Source organism: Lagopus muta, chromosome 6, assembly GCF_023343835.1.
Source record: "Lagopus muta isolate bLagMut1 chromosome 6, bLagMut1 primary, whole genome shotgun sequence".
NCBI lineage: Eukaryota > Metazoa > Chordata > Aves > Galliformes > Phasianidae > Lagopus > Lagopus muta.
In genome coordinates, this window is record NC_064438.1 from 4,567,061 (window position 1) to 4,582,440 (window position 15,380).

General features: G+C 38.8%; 1 protein-coding gene across 4 annotated transcripts in view; it reads right to left on the reverse strand.

Annotated features, from left to right (window-relative positions):
- Positions 1 to 15,380, reverse strand: part of NAV2 (neuron navigator 2) — a 311,161-nt gene that overhangs the window by 13,140 nt on the left and 282,641 nt on the right. For all 4 annotated transcript variants that reach the window (XM_048948752.1, XM_048948751.1, XM_048948750.1 and 1 more), the window contains 10 exons: positions 15,303 to 15,377; positions 11,407 to 11,490; positions 10,717 to 10,828; positions 9,935 to 10,080; positions 7,448 to 7,620; positions 4,689 to 4,842; positions 4,004 to 4,163; positions 3,431 to 3,531; positions 1,660 to 1,755; positions 1,101 to 1,269 (listed from right to left, as the gene is read on the reverse strand). In XM_048948752.1, the coding sequence (XP_048804709.1) occupies positions 1,101 to 1,269; positions 1,660 to 1,755; positions 3,431 to 3,531; positions 4,004 to 4,163; positions 4,689 to 4,842; positions 7,448 to 7,620; positions 9,935 to 10,080; positions 10,717 to 10,828; positions 11,407 to 11,490; positions 15,303 to 15,377 (1,270 nt within the window). The remainder of the gene's footprint in view (positions 1 to 1,100; positions 1,270 to 1,659; positions 1,756 to 3,430; positions 3,532 to 4,003; positions 4,164 to 4,688; positions 4,843 to 7,447; positions 7,621 to 9,934; positions 10,081 to 10,716; positions 10,829 to 11,406; positions 11,491 to 15,302; positions 15,378 to 15,380) is intronic.

Genomic DNA, 15,380 nt, shown 5'->3' on the forward strand with positions numbered 1-15,380 from the left:
GGCAGCTTTGTACCTTGAAGGTGTATGTGAGTAACTGGTTTCCCATAAATTGATTAAATACATTCATATCTTATTGAAAAATGTTACCATGTACGAACCTCTAATGTGCAAGTCAAGCCACTGCAAGTTAAGCATAAGACAAGACTGCAACTTCATAGGTATGGCAGTCGTTGAGCAGTATTTCACTTGGAGTTATACTCTTGGACAATGCACCCTACATAAGCAGAATATTTGGGGCTCTCAGCAAACTGAGATATCTCATGACTTATTTTGCCTCCCTGACTGCTGATTTTTAACACAAGGAAATGATTTTTTGCAATAATATTCAGAAATGGAAACACTTCTGAATGTGCAGTCAGACTTCAAAGTTGAGCTGTAGTGCTTGGCAGTGTTCACAAGTACTGTGAGCAAGCTGATAGACTGCAGTGACTGGGGACTTCTCCTCAACCCCAAGTCCATACAATAGTTTTCGTACAAAAAAGGCCTCTGAGAATTTCAGTGTCACAGAACATTAAATTCTCATCAGCATAATACGCTCAATCACATTGATGAGAATTTTGAAAACAATACATTTTGAAAAACTTGCTTTCAAAGATCCGGGGTTAAATATATTATGAATTCCAGGCTCTCTCCCTGTTGGCTCTGAAGGAGGGACTATCAGGTGAGATGAATCAAGCAAGTTAAATTGTCCTTTTTACTCCACATTAAGGAAATGCCAAGTAGGTCTGTTACAAACAGCTGACTGAAATTCTGAGGCTTTATTGATTTCAAAGCATACTTGCTGCTTAAGCAATTCCACTGCATTGCCTGTGATGTGATGTGCTCTGCAGTACAACTTCAGGCACCAATTTAAGAGGTCTGGAGAAAGCTGCTAAGTGTGTAGAATTATTGCTATTGTTACAGACTGAAGATCTACTAATTTTATAGTCTCCAAGTGCTGCCTTAATCAAATGAAAACAGAACGGTGAGTAATTAAAAGGAAAGGATGGGAAAAATAAAGGCAATAAAAACTTTTCTACTCCTCTGTATTTCCTGACACAGTATGCTTTGATAAAACCGTAATTACTGACAACTACAATGGACTGATCAAACATCATTACCTTTGATGGTAACTGAAATAGTATTGTTTTCTCCAACCAGATAGCCACAGGGCAACAGCTCAGGTGTCTCAGCACTGTTTGTGCGTTTGATCTCTCCAATGCTGTAACCCAGAACACTGTCTGAATTCAGTCCCAGCTGACTCACTGGATCCACGTGAATGATGTACTCCTATGGTGAAAAAAGAAGGGGAAAGTCTACAAGACATTGAAATTGCTGTGCCTGTAGGGTCTATGCCATGACAATAATCACCCTGAGTTAAATACTACTTGATGCTGTCCAAAGCCAGTTTAAAATAACAAGCTAATCCTCAAACATAAAGCATAGAGAATAGGCAAGTAACTGCTACGAAGCTAACATGTGAGGAAACTATGGAAAATAAAGTTAGAAGACTTGTCTCAAGTTATATATCACCTCTCTGTACAACTCAGCACTGCTTGGACGTACACCCAAACTCACAGCAGTACATACATCTGAGACTCCGTACAGATCTCCTGTTGTGAAATACTGTGTGAATACTAATTGGACACTTGAAGCAGAGAGCAGATGTTACTTACTGACCTTAAACAACCGTCTAACAACGCCATCCAGAACATCCCATTTGGTCTTCCCACTCACTCCAATGCAGCCTATGAGGAAGGAGCGAGGCCTTGAATCCTAAATGCAAACAAACATGGATTTATTTAGTTAACAAATAAATCTTTACAGTGTCAGTCAAGTCTGTTTAAGTTTAAAATCTTGGTGTAGTTGTGTTGCTTCACCTCACAGTAAAATCTGAATACCATACAAAATTCTTCTTTTCCCTGTAAGTTTCTCACAGTGTTGGAGACTCAAATCTAGGGAATGCTTCAGTGGTACCCAGTGATAAGTTAAAGGCGTTTATTAATAAATCCACAAACAACTCCAAAACCCCTGAGAAGATTACAGCTTATCAAAAACCATGTGGGAAAATTCTAGGCAGACATTCACAACATGCGTCTGTCCATGATTTCACAATCCAAAATGTAGCACTTCCAAGATTTATCTGATTTACTTCTAGAAATGCTGCATAGAAATGTGCATAGAAACATAGTGACATTCTAGGTATATCTGTAATGTGTGCTTTACATTCAGTATATTATAGCATTTCGCTTCTGATTTCTACAGCAGATAAAGAAAATAGAATATACTTCATTTTTTTATTCCTTCATAGCTGCACTCACTGTGAAACATTCACTGAAGAAAAACTATTTCTGTCATAAGGCTCCAAGTTCAGCTAAAATGTCAAGAATCATTTCCACTACTAACAGTGCACTCAGTGGAGTCCAACAGAATTAGCAACACTGTTTTACTGTTAATGTGCTTGCCCAGGGCTGTAATTTATTGATGGAAATTGGTATTTAATAGAAAGATCAGCTGAGCTGACTTTGTTTCTGCTCATTCAAATCTTTGTCCTCTCTTACAAAGGACATCAAATTATTTCATAATTCATGAAACATGCACAAGTGCATACACCTTATGCACTTTGACAAGTGCTCAATGCGAGGCAGTAATGTCACTGCAGTACATTTGTGCATGAATACTCACATGAAGCGGGCTGCAATTTGACAGTATTTGTAAACATATTACAAATATATTGTAACATAAGATTTTTTACATTACTTGAGAATGAAGAACATCTAAAAGACAGCAGATTCAAAATGTGATAGATGTATCAAAGAGGACAACTTGAACCAGTTATTGGATCTAACAAGTTCTTGTGGCCTATCGTTGCTTCTAGCATTTCACTGCAACTTCCCCTAGATCATCTCCATTATTAGCTCATTTTTTATTTAATCTTAAATAATACAAGGGCCCAAGAGCTTTGTGCAGCTTTTAACATATCAGTCTTAAATATACACCATCCCAATGTGCAGATTAGCCTGCTAACTCCCTGAAGCTGAAAAACTGACCTGTTTTTCAAAGATCCTGAAAAGCTTAACTTGTAACATTATCAGCTCCACCACTGACACAAAGCCTAGCAAGCCTGGATTACTAACACTGGTTCACAGCCAGTGCCGATGGTACCAAAGAGAAACTGTAAAATAGAAAGCCACTGCAGATGAGACACCAGACAACCTGAACTAGTATTTTTGGCTTTCAGCATTTCTACAGAAGTGAGAGCTCAAGTGCTTTGTCTATCACTACTAATACTCCAGTAAACTATTTTGTTAAAAAAATATATATTTATTTTAAGTTTTTCACATTTTAAAAGTATTTTTCAATAGAAGCCTCCAAACCAGATAATAACATAGCACAGAATTCAAAGACAAAGTCACTTGTATGTCAAAGCTTGGGACAAAATACAACTTACCTCCTTCCATTTCATTTCATCCTGAAAGCTGACAACTATTTTGACATGTCTGCCTCCTTCCTTGCGGGCAGAGCCATCACCAGTGTCATCTAACAGCATGTCTGTGAAGAGAAAACATGAAAAGCTTCATAGCTGTATCTTAACAATGAAAGCTATTCTGCTTTATGTTACTACCGCAGTCGAACACAACATATCTGAGCTTCTCGTGCCTGGAGGTAAAAGATGAAAACCAGGTTCACTGACTTCCTTTCTAAATATCAAGATCACTCTTAAAAAAAGATGGTCATTGAAAAGTATTAGTCAATTACTCTGTATTTTCCTTCCTACAAAGTATCCCCCATTCAATGGTTCTGATCGCAACTCTCAGCAGCTGAGGTCATAATTGGACAACTCCAGTATAGGGCGTAGCAAATCTACGATGACATTTTAAAAGAAGGCTTTTTGCCAGCTCCTGACATATTTCCACACCATAGCTGTTTATAATCTTCATGCTTTCATTTTTCCACAGCTAACCAAACCAAACTTTCCAAGAGCAGGATAAAACCTGCCCGCCATCTTTCTCATTAAACTCACCGAGACTAGACGACTCCGTGAGGTTCAAACTGTGTTGAGAGAGACCCACTGAATGCCTTGGAGAGGAAGAAATGGAAGCCTGAGACTGAGCCCTGCTGCAGCTGCCGTGGTTTTCAGATTTCAGTCGATCATTTTCTGCTTTTAACTTCTCGATTTCACTCTTGAAAAGACAAATCAGTAGTTAGAAGGCATGGTGAAAACACTCTTAAAAAAGAGCTGGATAAGCAACTTCAGAAGATATAGTAGTTTAGTAGGAATGTCATTTTCACATTATTTTAATTTACTGTAACACATTAATGATTTTAATTAGTATAACATCCCTTCCATAAAACTTTTCTAAGTGTTTTACCAAACACAAATATGTGGGAATTCAATAAGCACTGAAGTGCAGCTTCTTTAAGGCAGATGGCTTGGGAATTTTTTAAATAGGCCAATGGAATGGTTTCCCCATAGCCTTCTAGGGTTGGAACAGATAAGTGCCGCAGTGTTCAGGGAGGGAGAAATCATGAGCTCAAGCTTTTTTATGAAGGTCTAAAGTTTACCACCATTACAAAACTAAACACAATTTTTAATGTGCATTCAAGAACTTCACATTTACCTTCCTTCAGATATTTATTGCGTGGTGGGACGGGCAGCTTTTAACACATCAACATACACTGTGATATTTGAGGTGGTCATTTCCTACCTGCATTCTGTTCATTGCCTCCCGAAGCTGGTCGAGCTGATGAGCAGAGCTAAGGGCTTCTAGACGAATGTCAGTCAACTTCATCTCCTTGTCTCTTAGCTCATTGCGTAACTGCATGACTGTTTCAGCTTCACTGTCTGTGCATTCAGAAATACTGGGAAAGAATGAAAAGCAGACATGAACTGTAGCACGTGTAACTTTTTAGGTGATGCTTCACCAGCACTTAGTAATAAAAGAGGAAAAAAACCACCACTTTTTATTCTACAGGGAGCATTTGGGCTCATTTCATTAGTGATACCATAAACCAGATGGTAAATAGGTCATGGAAACATAAGAGACCAACAAAATTTCATTCTTGGTAGTTGCCAGGAAAGAACTATCTTAAAGGCAAAATCTAAGTAAATGAAGGAGGTGCAGGTGCAAGTAGTAGCAGCAGTTGGATGAAGATTGATGATTTTACAGAAAGATTTAAAGCCCACCAGGTGTAAGCTTTAAATGTTTCCTGAAATATTCTGGAGGGCTTTGGAACTCTACACCTATTCAAGCATGATAAATTCCCATTTGCTTTAAAGCACTCATGCTCAAAACATTTTTGGTGGCATTTTAATTCCCTCTTCCCACCAAAAAAAAAAAAAAATCAGAACAAATCCAGATGAGTAACATTGCAGCACATTCATAAGTGAATCTATACAAAGATGAACTACACAGCTGCACGCTTTGAGGGATGTTTTTCTTACAATGTGTCTCCTTAAATCAGGTTAATGAGGGACGTTTTCTCCACCAGAAAGCTGGTATGCCGAAATACACAGGTTTTCCTTTTGCTCTCCTTTTCTTGTGTTTAGGCTTTTTGCTTTCTTTTCAAGATGAGAAGTACGCATAGTGCATTTTGATTGAGGATGGAAGGGACCATCATTTAACAATCTTCTGGCCTCAGAGTTCTAAAGCCCAATTCGCCATAGTCACGAGAAACTCAACAAATTAGATTCAAGAGAATGGAGAAGCTTTAAAAAAATTCATGGGGAATTATCTTCTGATATTGGCATTTCTTTGCTATCATTCCACTGGAAACTACTGATATTTTCTTTCATCTCTTCACGTGAAAGCAGCAGGCAAAACTTCAAGTCTGCATACTTAAGTACAATGGAACAGAAATCAGGCTGAAGTTTTCTATGGCATCTACAAGGCTGCAGGGCTATTTGAAATGTTTTACAATACGGCCTCTTATAACTTTCTGTATTTGTTTATCCTGCCCAAGTGGAGAAGTTACTGATAGAAGACACACAAAATCTATTTTATAAAGTTCTCTAAGATCACTGTAAATGCAAGTTTAGACTCACAAACAGCTCAGGGTGGCCATTTTAAACTTTATTTCACAGGTGGCCCAAATGAACCATCACGAATGCCCGTGACCTTGACTGTAAAGTTAGCTAAGCAACAGAACAGAAGTTCAGAATTTAAAATCAACATCTCATTCACATACAAACACAGACAGGAGAGCATGGTTTGGTGATATTGATGAGCCTTTATTGACTGATTGATGTAAATATCTTGCTACCACCAAAAGGAGCAGATCTCTGTCTCACTCCTCTGCTTGCCAGCCGTGCTGTGCTGCTGTCATGCCCCTGTGCTTACACCAGCTCTGATGCTCAGCTGAGTCTGATCACTCCACTGAGCTGATCCAACTCAGCAACCTGGGGAAAAACTGTTCACATTTCCATTAAACTACTTTTCACATAATTTAGCTTGTTCCATTAGCTTAGTGGAATTGTCTGATGAGCGGAAGAACCAGTGTAAGGGAAGGAGCAGATGGGGGAGGATGTGGGGGTTTCTGCCCAACAGAAACAAGCTGTTAAGTGTTCAGCCATATCAGTAAACCATGCCATTTGATCTTCAGTAAGTTCTTGCCTTTATTTGAATTTGTCAGTTTAACTGGGGACTCCATCACTGCAGATTATTATAAAATGTGTTATCTTTAGCCAAGAGAGAAAACAAAATCCCGGACTTGGCCTGGTTGTATCATTAGCAGCCAGAGATCCAATTAGTTCTGCACTCCAAGGTCACTATTCATACTATTCATACTCGGTATGTTTTGCAGAGGAAGCTCCCCAGTGAAATATCTATCCCACAGTAAAGATGCAATGATTTTTAGCTTCCTGGATGCTAATGCAAAGGTATGAAGTTGGAAGTCAGCTCACATGTCTTTAATTCCCCAAATATAGAAATTAAACTCTTCCATCTTTCCCTGTGTTCTCCTTAGGGTACAGGACATTCAAAATAAATACCAGTTAAAATGTTTGCTCTTTGCTCATTGTTTTGCCATTATGACATGGTTAAGGACTTTATCAAATCCACTTAGCCAAAAACAGCCCCTTCTCTGGGAGATAAAGCAAGTATTGCTCAGGAGTAGGGCCAACCAGTAGGAGCAGACCAGCACATGTGTACAAGACTACCCTGCTGGACCCGCTACAGCTTCCACTGCGGTCTGGTTTTAGCAGTGCACATAACCAAAAAGCTGTCAAACTCTTGTAGTCCTTTCACAGATTTGTAGATTCCCATTCAGAGGAATCAACAGGATGGGATGTTTTAAGATATACTTTGCCATTGTTTGTTTCTACAAAGCAGCCTAGAGATGTCCCACAGAACTAGCATATAAACGCTGGACCTATCAAAAGCACGATTTTGCTCTTTTCCTTTAACTGCGTACTAAGATGCTTTCCACCCATTTTTCCATTTAAAAAATAAAAATAGAAATCACTTACAGAGAATTAGAATGAGAAGCTCTCAGCAATGGTGTAGAAACAGTAGAATTATGGTGTGGCAGCTTTGGCGATGAAGGCAATGAAGAATCTGTCATCTCCTCAATATCTGAATGAGAAGATGCTGACTTGGGAGATTTCTTTTTACCAAAAGCTTGCTTGAAGGAGCTGCGTAACTGAAATACAAGACCACAGCAGTAGACACCATGAAGAATGCATCCATACAAAAGGCCACAGACTGAAACTCCAACATGCAAATATTCCAAACAATAAAGCCATACTCACAGATTTTAACAGCGCTAAAAGGGAATCAAAAAGCTTTTTTCCTTAACTACTTTATGAGATTAATAAGGTCAATAGGGCTGGACATCAGCGCTTCCTATTTTTAATTTTTTACAGCAAATTATGTTCAGTGAAATGAGCAATGGTGTAACAACTTGCAGCTATAATATAATGTGGCTCAGACAAGGTTAATGATGCTGAAATGGTTAGTCATGTAAATGGATGGGTTAGCTTTGTATCTCATAGTTTAAAGTAGGTCTTCCTTACCTCATTGACCTGCCGGAAGAAGCACAAGCAAGAGGAAGTGGGGGGAAGGAAAAAAGACAAGTTTTAACAGAGAAAGCCTGTAATAAGGAAAGCTTTGGATTTCTAAGACAAACATGACCAATAATCAATACAGTACAAGAGCTACTTTAAAACCGGAACCTTGTATTTTCTAAAAACAGGTTTTTCAAACAACATACAGTCATTTTTGCATCACTTGAAGAAGATATTTGATCCAGGCCCCTTTAGCTACTTCAGCTGTATTTTCTCCTTGGCTCAGATGAAACGTTCGACGTAACAGCTACTTCCATATTTTGCGTTTCCTTTCAGGATTCCACCAAGTGAAAATATTGAAAATACCAAATCTTTTCTACACACCTGCAAATAATTTTTTTTTTGAATGTGCCTACTATTTACCAAACAATATAAGGAATTAATCTAAGGCTATCTCAAAATTATACGTTGTGAACAGTGTTGTAAGTTATTTTTGCATTAGACAAAGACTAGTGAGAAATGCTGAAAATCTCGTTTCAGCCCTGAGTGGACAGCCATGTTGTTTCCATATGTAACAAAAGGTTCTTGGTAGAGAACAACATCAATGTTTGTGAAATTAACTAAGTGCAAGGCAGACTGCTGTTCTCTGGATTAATGTTCAATCTTCGTTTTGCACCAATGTATTCACATTTAACACAATAAAAGCACTGTCCTGTCATCTTCATAATGTTTCCTTAAACTCCTTTAAATAGTTCTGGGTCAAATGAGAAGTGTAGGCTGATATAGAGACCCACTACATTACAGTGACAAAGAATAGAAGCTAAAGTAAAAATTTCAGAAGTTTTTACCTTATCTAAGGCTTAATGGTTACAGCAGGCTTGTCACAAAAAACTACAAGAGTTGCCCACAATTTGAAGACACAGCAATTTGCTCCTTCTATAATTAATGCATAACCCTGCACAAGGAGATGACATTGCTTCCCTTTAACCAGTGCTTTTCGGAGGAGGGCAGCAATACTACAGTTACGGAGGAGCTAGCAAGATATTCAAATGAAACAATTGTGAGAAATAAAAACAAGAGCCTGCTCAAGAAATACTTTAAGTACAAGAGGTTTCATAAACATTTCCAAGGAGACACTGTACAGATATATATCAAGATTCTCCCAGCTCAAGCCACATTTTGTAGTTCTAAAGAAAAGATCCCCAAAGATGCAGGGAGATCTAAATTCAGTGGGAGGAAAGGGATGGAATGATTCACTGGCTAGTATGGGATCTAGGGACTTTAGTCCAAACTACATTCAGACTAGGTCACTAAGGCAGTTTATGGTCTAATTCAAAATGGAGCTTAATATATTGTACCTTTCCTCCAGTACATGGTACCTTGTACACAGTACAAGATGAGCAAAGAAGGAAAAATGGGAAATGAAAGGTAAGTAATGCAAAATCCTGAATAATGTATGTTTATCACAGTAATTTCTTAAATGTTGGTATTTTTTTGTGTAGAACTGCACACTAACATTCCAGATAGAGCTCTCGAAGTGTCTAACATGTTTACTTAACAGAAGAAAGGCCTACAAGGCAAAAAGAAAAAAAATAACAAATCTCTCATTGTGGACTTGTTCTATTTTAATGACAAACTTGAAGCTTTCCCTGAGGGGTTGGGCACTGTACTACTTTTAGCCAGACTGATTTTTGACAGCTCTTTCTACTTTAGGACCGGCCTTTTGGCTGTTAACATAAAATTCAATCCCACACAAAGTCAACACAAGCATATACATCACTTACAACTCAATTAAGTCTTCCAAAGGGTATTTACGCAGGATTTAAACAGCACCTAGTTCTTGTGCTGACCTGCTGCATGTGGGGAGGGAGGAGCTGAGCAGCTAGACTTCACCATGCATGTTCCGACAGTTCTATATAAACCACACACGATCCATTAGCATACACTCACCCAGTTCTTCCTCTTCTTTTTCTTTGAATCACTCTCTATGTTGCTTCCCACGCTAGAGTGGCTGGTAGCACTGTTAATGCTGGAGACACTATCTGAAGAGTGCTGCCTTCGGATCCGCAGGTCTGTGGGTTGAGCAGCTCCAGTTCCTGCACATCAATGGAGGAGGTGTTCAATATGACATTCTGTATTAATCATTTAATCTCAAATGAAGAGTTTGAAAGGAAAAAAGCACTTCAGCAATCACCAACCCTAGCTGAGGTTCTGTTTATTTCAACGCAGTGCTCCTCATGCTTATTTCTCATGAAGAGATCAAAATCTCAGACCCAAACCACTCAAATACCTCCTTCAGCATTTCATCCCACTGTAAATGATTGGGATAAGTAACAGAAGTCAGATACAACAAGACTGTATTCAAACTTCATATTGGAGAAAATTACAGGAAACACCAAAGAAAATAAAGTGTTTGACTGTTCTGAAATGGGGTTCTTTGGTGTTTCACGTGAGCATTTAGATGGGTGAGTCACTGAACACTTACAGTAAATTCAGTGAGCTCACACTCAAATTCTAACACACTCACTTATTTCTGTAGGATTTACCACACTATTTCCACAGATATCCATTCCAAATCCCCACACTATATAAAATCAAGGAACTGGAGTGCACAGTCATGAGACACACACGAGATCTCTGACAGGTAGAGCTGCATGCATCAGATATTACCAAAAAAATACTCAAATTCCACAAGTACTGCACAGTCATGATACGCAGTGCTTGCTTCTCACCTTTGCAGTTGAGCTCAGGTGTGTTGATGACTCCATTAATTGCAGCCTGGGCAGCAGCATTTTGCTTCTTCAGTAGTTCAATAGTCTTCCTTAGCTCATTCAGTTCAGAGTCCTTAGAAAAGGAAACAGTGGTGATATGTCAGAATATGCAGATGGTACCTAGCTGCACCAGCTTTCAGTCCAAGCACTGGGATTTGACAGAATTTTTGTAATATGTATGTCCAACGAAAGAAAAATGAAGTTTGGTATACACCTGGGGAAGCACATCCTCAAGAGGACACAACACAGCTTTGTTATTTTAATACAATAGATATACATGCTCTGTAGTAGAGGAACAATGTATATCCACATACACTGTCCAAGAAAACACTCTGCACTTCTTTTGGACACAAGTGTGAATGCACAGGGAAGAAATGTATTTAATCTGCAAAGCCTTTGACACTATCTCCCCTTGTATTCTCCTGGAGAAGCTGGCAGCCTCTGGCTTGGACAGGTACACTCTTTGTTGGGTAAAAAACTGGCTGGAAGGCCAGGCCCAGAGAGTGGAGTGAACAGAGTTTAGATGTTGTACAGAGGGACATGGTTTAGTAGGAAATACTGGTGATAGGTGGACAGTTGGACTGGATGATCCTGGAGGTCCTTTCCAACCTTGGTGATTCTGTGATTCTGCGATTGTACTTCTACACTTGCCTTTTGTTCAGCTGTCATGGTGAGGCTCTGCAGTCTGATCGTCATGTTTCCCAGACTCTGCTCAAATGCTGCCACAAGGTGGGCCTGAAAATTAAATGACACAGAAGCACTTGGTTCTCTCCCAAACAATATTTGTGCAGGTATTTGAACACATCGCCTACTGCATTTCACTGTTTGTCGAAACGACGATACAGAGAAAATAGCAGTGAGTCAAAGGGCTGAGTATGTATTGTGGAACCATCTACCAGGATACACCAGGAGGCTTTCAGAGACATTTTAGGGAATGAGCCTTGTCACCTGGATATATTCCTGACACCAAACAGGCATGGAAAGCCCTCCTTGGTTATTGAGCTGCGTCTCAAAGCAACTGCAAGCAATGACATGAAGGACCTCCTACCACAAAAAGCAGGGAGTAGAAAAGATGCAGAACAACCCATGGTTCTAAACATCTCTTGCTGTTAATTTTTCAACTCAGACTTTTTCAACTCTGACTTTTTACGTGGGCTGTTACATTAGCTATGCACAAGGCTCTTATATAGCCCTGTATAAGGCTACTTAGGGATGCATGTACCCTCAGAATTAATGCAACTCTTGCCACTGAACATATTACAAGAAGTTTAAATCTTTTTCCTGGAGAGTACAAAAACCAAACCAAAACAAACAAAAAAAACCACTTAACCCAGAAAACCCACTAACACGTAATTTTTAGGAGAATAACCTAAAAAGTTTTCAAAACACAGCAATAAATAGAATATAAATTGAGTCCTACAATATAAACCAAGTTCTACAAAGGCAGATCAGGCATTTCCTCCTATTAGAGAAGGAGTAATATTTTCTGTGTCAATATTTTCCCCATGCATTCAGAATTTACACAACAGAAAACCAGACTGGAATTTGAAATGGAAAATTAAAGGTTAGAGAATACATTTGCTTCAGAGAATTTTCAGGATTCTCTTGAATGCTACTAATTTTTAATTGAAAAGTGAAGATTTGTGTCATCTGTACTAAACCAAATATAAGAACTCCAAAAATCTGCAGGAAGATGCTGTAAGAAGCTCCAGAGACCAAAGATATGGCTGGTTGTTATTTAACTCTTCTGAAGCATCAAAGCATTGACACTAATGTTAGTTCAAGAATCATATTACAGAAGTGAAATACAGTGAAAGAATGTAAATCAGGAGATGCTTTAAGTAAAGGTGTTAAAAGTGAAATTAAGCGTGCTTTTGGGGTGAAACAGGTAAAGCTGGAAAATGCACCACCTTCATTTTCTCCTAACAATTTATGAAGCATCTGCAGACAAACAAGGCAACTGAGTGCTGCTGAAGGACAGAAAATTGCCTATTTTTGCTGCCAGATGTTGGTAGTAATATATGAAACTCCCATTGTCTTGAATTGTAATTAGCTCTAAAAGTTTCCTAAAATGTTTTCAGTTTTAATATCTGCAAAAGCAAAAAACAAAAAGCAAAGGACAAGTATTTTTCAAAAACAGTTCTAAATCACGTCATAAAAATGCTATCACACACTGATATGCTAACTGAAGTTCCCAAGAAAACCAGACTAGAGATAGCTAGGCCACCACTGATAAGCAAACAGATCAGATATCTGAAAACACTGCTAACACTAGGAGATAGTAGGCTTCACACAAAACAGCAGTGGACTACTTCAAGTCAAGGACACTGATATTTCCATATTAAGGCTTTTCTATACTAGTTATCAAGCTCTAGCCCTAGATATTCACCATATTGAAATCATGAAATGCATGAAAATTAGTACTTTTAGGTTTCTAAGTTGTATGTTTACTAGAAAACATAGGAAGTTGGTTAAAACTGTAGTACTCTTCTATATAACCTATCTAACAGGTCAAGCTTACTAGTCAGTGCCCAGTCCAAGTCAATCAACTTTTCCTTGTAAAGGAGAGCCAGTAATTAATCTGCACAATTAACTCTACCAGTGTCATTCTTAAAACAAAGAGATCTGTCTTAAGGTGGAAAGATGCTGGAAGTCATGGAGGCAGAGAGGCTCACCGTGCTGTGCTGCAGAACAGAGACAGCACTACTGAGCTCTTGCAGCTAGTCTGCAAGCTGCTCCATCAGCTGATGCTCTGCAACTAACTCAGTGGTCTCTCCACTACCTGGGGGCACCTGACTTGCCACGAAGGTTCAAGCTGCTGAATATTATCCAGAACTTCATGGTACTTGGCCAGTTCCCATGGCAGCGGGGTTGGAGCTCAATGATCTCCAAGGTCCCTTTCAATCTAAGCCACTCTATGATTCTATTATGTGATTCTATGAATTACCCTCTGTTCTTTTCACATGAAGCACTGAAAACCCAGTGTCAACTGCATTAGGAATTGAAAATGACTGAGAAGTAAAATAAAGGAGGAGTAGATTGAGAAGATGGAAAGCTTGATAAATGGGAGCTATGTTTCCAGTGCCATGGTAAGGCATTATTATTACTGTACACATAGATATGCACATGTTGAAATAACTGAACATAGGCATAGCTCAACGTATGTCTCATTAGCCACAATATTCTACAAGTACCACAGCAAATATTTCATTTTTCAATTCAAAATCTACCTAAAACAAAAAAACTGTCTCAAATCTTTCCAAGCAGAAATGGACATTGGCTCAAACAGATATATATGGCACAGCCCTGCACAGACCCATACCAGACTTGGTCATCATCAGCACACGGCTGACTTATCCGAAATAATAGCTCTCACATTCACACTGCAAACAAACACGAACAGTACAATAACACAGGGATGTGCACCTCTCATTCCCACCAGCCTCTATGAAAATAAGCAGATCTGAGGCAGTGAGAAAATAGCAAGAAGTAAGCGGAACCATTGCTACATGTGTTTGAAAATGTAAACATTTGTTTAAAAAGCAGACTGCAAAGTTTCTGTTGGGAAAGCAGAGAACAGTGGGGGCTGTGTGAAATGCTGATACTCGTCCAAACACTGCAAGAGTTTAAAAAAAAAGAGAGAGAAAGCAAACAGATTACATGGATTAACAAACAGCACATGTAAGGGAATCTTGCCAAGTTTAGTATTCAAAGAGCTGATGGACACCAATGTCCTCCTCAGTAGCATGTGCTCTTACGTTTATCTATTCCCACAACTGAGGATGTCAGTATGATCCAAGCTGATGACTGCTCATCTGCAGCTTGTTTACCCTAGAACTGCTTATTTTTGCAGCAAGCTTCTGTTTTTTAGATTACTTCTATCTGTGACTGCAGAAGAGAACACACAAATAAACTTGCTCAGGGTCATGCATAACATTGCCTCAACACTTCCTGGCTTCAACTCTTTTTTCTCCAAGTGTAAACACCAAATTCCAGACGTACTGCCTGCACCGACAAAAATCAGGTATGTTCAGTCTTCAGGCAGCTGTAAATTAATTCTCACAGCCCCTTATGCCACTATTACCTATCACTCTATTTATGGAATAGGAAAACATAATGCTTTGCAATCCGAGTTTCTATCCATTTTTATTCCTGCCAGTTTCAGCCATTTGTATCTCATCCCACTCAAATATCAAAACAAGGCACTACTTACAAAATAACAAACAAAAGAGCCAGTCTTCAACGACTCTCTCAATATCTGAAGATGCAGTTTTTATCAGACTTTTAAAGCAAAGCAAACACTATAATTCAGTATATAAAGCAAGGCATAAGTTAAATCAGTAGGACTGAGTGTGTTATTTTTCATAAGGAGCCACGTATGCATGCAGTTATTTTTTAAAATACATAGGTAATACAAACTGAATATTATTCACATTTCTTCTGTTGTTATTGTTGTTGTTTTTTTATATTATTTACAAAAACTGCAGTGGTAACTGGCGCATTAAATGCATTCCCTGTTAAGAGTTTATCCTTTGAGTTGTACTCACATTTGCAGTCAGCTGAGTTGTCAGAGCTGATACCTTCTCTTGGGATGCATCCAACTCTCTTCGTAGCTTGCGAATCTG